General features: G+C 28.6%; 1 protein-coding gene across 2 annotated transcripts in view; it reads left to right on the top strand.

Moving 5' to 3' along the window:
* The first annotated feature begins 1,074 nt into the window (after positions 1-1,074).
* Positions 1,075-6,154, top strand: part of LOC132910659 (segmentation protein cap'n'collar) — a 116,328-nt gene continuing 111,248 nt past the window's right edge. Inside the window, exon 1 of one of the 2 annotated variants that reach the window (XM_060966489.1) lies at positions 1,075-1,439. In XM_060966489.1, the coding sequence (XP_060822472.1) occupies positions 1,350-1,439 (90 nt within the window). In that variant the 5' untranslated portion in view covers positions 1,075-1,349. Of the gene's footprint in view, positions 1,440-2,922; positions 4,263-6,154 lie in introns of those variants that run through there. The other variant, XM_060966488.1, reaches the window with a different exon arrangement.

The following is a 6,154-nucleotide window of genomic DNA, read 5'->3' as shown; positions in this document are numbered from 1 at the left end:
TTCATTCTTTCATAAACATTTTTACCTAAGTACATATTATTCATCTATATGAAGCTATGAAGGTATTAACTAAAAATTTAGGATATAAAGTAAATATTCTTATAGTTTGGTATTACGGATACATTTCTTACAAAAACGTTGCGACTAAATATAAAATATGACTCTTATGATATTTTGTCTAGAACATTGGTTAACAACCTTAGATTATAATACGTACCTGATATCTATATATTGAATTCTAGTCTGGATAGAATATGAAAACGTTCCGTTATAAGTGCATACATCTCGTAAAAACATTCCTTAGTCAAACATTTCACTTCCTTACTACTTCTACCGTTTTCTTCTGCTAACTCTGAAGCCACTAGTATATTGACTATTATCTTAAATAAGAATTAATCAAATATCATCATTTGCTATTCTTATTAACTAATTAGTAAATATTATTATTAATTAAATGTATTACAAAATAAATTACGAAATCTGTATCATTCTTTGTAAATCTCTTAAAAAGGCTATAATTTTGTTTATGAAGAAACTGTATTTGTTTACAAATAACAATATTATTCATAAGAAAATGTATGGCAGTTTAATAATTAAAGATATGTTACTTGTTTCTAAAAGTTTTATAATACGTGTATAATAATGTACACATATAATATCAAATGATATTAAATAATAAAAATTCCATTATGTTCTGCCAACATCTTTATTCTTCTGGTACTGTAATACATTAAGTGTAATGTTTGTTAATATTACTATGTTGCAAGGTAAGTAATGAAAACTTAATAACTAGTGAATAATTTAACATTAAATGAGTTTCTAGTGATTAAACACGTGGAACTGTTATTTGGTATGCATAACTACTGAATATATATTTCAAATCTACATCTTGGTGCCAATCAAGTGCGCCGGCGTATCAGCACATCGGATACGGAAACATCGATGTCACGGAACGATGTGTTTGCTGTCCGCGCCATGTTCAAATAGCGCGGTTGTAACTCATAGTGACGTAGCCCAAGAAAAATTCCAATTATCTCATACTGAGACGACAGACGGTTGCTTTTGCGTTGATCCTAATAACTGCATCATTGCGAGAAGGAAAATTTTGTTACAGAAATACTTGTCATTGAGTTTTAACTGAAACGTGGCTTAAAATACGAAAGTTCGCAACATATCTTCGAAGAAGTATTTATTACAGTGGCAGAGTGCTTTTCGAAATTAAGTGACGTAATGTATTTAACTTCCATGCGGGTAATTACTAGTAAAGAGTCTCCACCCTGTGTTTCCCAGTGTTCAAGTGACTTCTTTTAAAATAATATACGTTTCAAAATTAAGAAGTAAATAGAGACATGCTTCAAACAGATGATTTACCGCGTATGACACCATTGTCACCCGGCAACAATGTAATAGTTCTGAAGTTAGCAGAATTTATCAACAAGGTAAATACTAAATGTATGAAAATTTGTGATGTTCATATATGTGTAATCTGTGAGTGTAAGTACATACAGTTTTACATATATACATATACTTATTCACACACTTGCATGTGAATGCTTCCATACATGTCCACGTACTTGCTTGATCACTCATGAACTTGTATTAACAGTTTAAATATGGCAACTACGCACAGTGTGTACCAACATGACCGTAAGCGAAGTTCCTTTAATTTGATTTCATACGATTGCATTCCCTCTCTTTCTTTCACAGTCGTACGCGTAAACACACATTCTCTCTCTCTCTCTCCCTCTCTCCCTCTCTCTCCCTCTCACCCTCTCGCCATCTCTCTCCCTCTCTTCCTCTCTCTGTTCCTCTCGCACCTAAAAATAATAAATACTAATGTATTAACAAATTACAAATTTCTAAAAGAACTTTCTTTTACACTTACAAATTGTATTTACATTTATCACAATACAAAATTATCTATATAGGAATTTAGACGGACATGATTGATCGAATTATCGACAAATACTTTAGTTCTCATAGAAAACTACGAAGAAAGATACCTTTGTTGTCATTTTGCCATACTTCAACTATTAATCTAATTTGCAAATTATATAGTTTTTATTAACATATTAATAGTAGGAAATATGTACATTTATATTATTATTGCTATTCAAGTAGGATTAGTCAATATCATTATCCGTTTAAACAATGTGATTTTATAATAAGTAACGGAATAAATTCAAATGATAGAAAAATGACCATAAATATAATTATTAATACAGAAAAGAACGAAAGCATTCGTAATTATATATATATGTGTAAATATAATCTCGAAAAATTTTATTATGTATACTCTGAAATCAGAATAATCATATATCAATAAAGCAATAGTGAAAAATGTATTATATCTGTACATATGCAAATGGTGTTAACGAAATCGTTACGTAATGAGTGCAAACTTCCATGTAATAGAAAAACTGGTGAAAATGCAATGAAATAAAAACATCGTTATATAAGTAAGTATAATATGTTGCATTTTAATAAAGCATCGATAATTCGTTTCGAAAATCAAAATATCTTTGTTAACCGTTACATTCATCTTCTGCTTAATTTTGGTATTTAATTAAACTATACAAATATGTACGCATATAAATGAACTTTTGTAACTTTTATGTTTATCTACTTTATAAATTACGCTGTAAATAACCTCGAATGAGTTAATACCACGTGCATTTGTATATTAATTTGTAATCTTCATTGCATCATCAAACAGTATCACGATATTCCAATAGCCATTAGCATTTGAAACAAAGAAATTAATATTCCGTATATTGGAATAAGAAATAGAGTACGTCAGAAATTTAAATCCAATGAGGACAGCTTAATGACAAACGGATTGGTCGTTTATGGAAAAATATAGGGAGAAGCATAGACTTGGTGCGGCCCTGAGAAACGACGTTGCCGAAGTGAATGCTGAGTCACATATCGCGAACGATCTCTCCCAGGAAGGTGTGCTAGTTCGTTTCTCTGTGAAATGCACTGTATTGCATTAGTATAACGTTATCACTATTAGAATTATAACATCATTAAACCAAAATGATTTAAGTAAGGAGGTACTTGGCGCTTGTCGCGGGCCTCGAATATTTAATGGAAACGAATTTAAGGTAGCTTTAGGCCCGGTAGTTCGTGTATCTGTCAGTTTCTACAATTAAATCGAAGTTCTTACTTTTTACTGGGACTGCAACGGTGTGTCAGTGAAAATAAAGTGTTAGTATTAATTCAAAAAAGTATTGCCTTGAATTGTCAAACGAAATTCGAGGCATGCGTAGGACGTGCGCGACGTGTACCGAAGTTTGACGTGGTTAGTGTGTGTTTTGAGGTTATTTTTGTGTTCGTGTAACTGACCTATACTTGTTTAAAGAGAGCTCCGAATCTTTATTTTCATTCTGACAGTCTGTCGAATAAGTTCCTTCAGCAAGAACTTTGAAAATCATCTTTCCTAATCTAATTTAAATTCTGTATTGGTCACTGAAGAAAAAAAAAACAAAAGTTTAAAGAGTGGTGTTTGATAACATTGATAATAATTAAGGACACGATATTGGATTCTCTATCATAAAGTAGTGGATAAAATTTTATTCATAGTCAGCGTATTATATCTGTGTACAGTCATGGAAACGTTATTAAATATTCAGACTGATCCAAGACATTAACAAAACAACGCTTCAACATGAACATTTGTTTCTTTGTGATAACTTGCCTCAAAACGTGCCAAGCCATTGTGACAATAAGCTGAACTAATTCGGATTATAAATAAATCTGTCAATTGGAAATAATTTGAATATCAAAAACACAAAATGTTGTGTATAAAGAAATTATACCACGAGGAACTATTCCAATTAGCACTTCTACTTTCCTTATTAAGACTAGACCCAGAATCCTACCTTGGTTTGGATATTCAAACCATAGGTGTAGGTTCGTTAGATCTAAACAATGGGTCTAGGTGGCACACCGATGTTCATACAATAGTTCATCGCCCTATCTTTGTTCACCCAAAAAACCTAGATTCTATGCTTTTAAATTATGAGAGAGATTTATTTGAAGACTTAAATTCATTAGGAAGATACAATAGAATAAATTCTGGTTTAAATGACATCCATGCATATCTGTTAAACACTGAGGAATCTGGAAGAGATGTTGATATAGCAGGACCTAGTATATCATTTTCTACAGACCTAACTAGGAATATAACATCACCTGACCCATCAAATTCTTCGCAAAGTCCTGACGAACCGGCTAATACGGCAGAACTTACTCAAGAGGTATTTTTTTTCCTTATACTTGTTAATGTAAATTTTGGGTTTAACTTCAATTTGACCGTTACTTTACTTTTATCATTATTATTATAATTAATTCAGATGTAGAAGATACTAATGCGAGTACTAAAATTATTGGATAATTTTACATATATTTGATATGCATAAATTGTACTTTTTCTTTTAATGCAACAAAGTAATTATAATACTGAAGCTAAGCATTTAATCCAAGATTTATTTGTTTTTATATGACAGTATTCATTACTTTTAAATTATAAATTTATAATACAAAATATTTATACCAGAGTTTCCTCTTCCTATTTTAAAATGATAAAGTGTATAATCTTCTAACAATTCTTTTAATTAAACATTTTTTTCTGTAACTGAGAAAATATTTTATAGTTCAGTATATGTACATAAGTTGTTTACTTTTAATTTCATTATTTTTATTTTACATTTATTTTAAATGTACGATAATATTAACAAGTTAATAATAACTTAATACTAACTTATTAATATTACCATGCAATTAAAATAAAAATAAAATAAAAATAATACAATATTTTTAAAATACTTCAACATTATTTTATGTAATGAAAATATTTAATTAATTATTCATCACTTGTTTACAAATTATGTCTCCTTGATAATATTTTATATTATCGCAATAAAAAACAAAATTTAGTTAAAAGACGCAACTTAATAACAGCATGTCGTGTCAGCGATCCTGTTGTCAAAAATACATTATCACGTGTCCTTGAGTCCTTGCAATGACCTGTAGCGGTCAAAAATTTTGCAATATTTTTAGTTATGTCGACCGAAGGCTTCAGTATACTCATATTTCCGATAATATTCATTTATTTTTAACCTCATAACTTTTTCTTTATATTCTATATTTATTTTTTTTCTATATTGATACTACTGAAAATTTTATATTTACTAGAAAATATAAAAATTAAATTTTTTTATTTTTAAACTTGTTTAGAATAAATCAATCACTGTTGTTATCTTGTATTTGAGATTTTGTATACATAAAGAATATTGCCTATGTGTTAGTATCACCGACTGAATACTATTGAGGTTCTCATTTCGCATTGAGATACTATTCAAATTATGAGAGTACTTCCATACATTACCTGATATGTATGTACAAAAAATTTCAAGTAATTTAAATAACTTTGTTCCGTTTAATTATATATAAAGCATGTTCAAATGTAATAATTTAAATTTGAAATCAGTAAAACAAAGACGAAACGTTTTATTTATATTTAAATTCAATATTAACAAGTTGAGGCATTTAAAGTTGTTTCACTATATACTGTATTTAGTTTATTGATATTTATAAAAGGAAACATATAATATTAATGAATAAAACTAATTAAATAAAATACACAAGTAAACCAGGTTATTTTATGTTATTTTAGTTATATTTTAACAATTTTTCTATCAGTTCCACATAAGTAGTATTTACCTATAACATTTTCTTAGCAATACCCTTGAATATCCAGGTCACCCATATCAGTTAACTAGGTTAATTAATTGCGTTTCTATTTTTTAATCCAGTATTTAGACGTGTATCGCATGCTTTTAGAATATCTTCAAGGAATTTTTTAAGGAAACATTTAAGGAAAATTAAATACATATATCTCAATAAAAATAATGCTTTTAAAATTAATAAATTTTATATGAATTTAAAAATAATACCGCGATAAACATTTTAAAATTATGAATTGGAAAATCAAGAAAACTTAGCTTGCAAAATAACTAATTATTATATTATCTAAACGTAAATGTTCTGAACTATACATCATGTATATGTTCGTAAATCGATTAGGTATTCTCTGATTAGATAAATATACATATATGTGTATTGTAAATTGCTTACGTACTGCATACTG

Source organism: Bombus pascuorum, chromosome 9 (genome assembly GCF_905332965.1).
Source record: "Bombus pascuorum chromosome 9, iyBomPasc1.1, whole genome shotgun sequence".
NCBI lineage: Eukaryota > Metazoa > Arthropoda > Insecta > Hymenoptera > Apidae > Bombus > Bombus pascuorum.
This window is presented reverse-complemented; position numbering and strand designations above follow the sequence as displayed.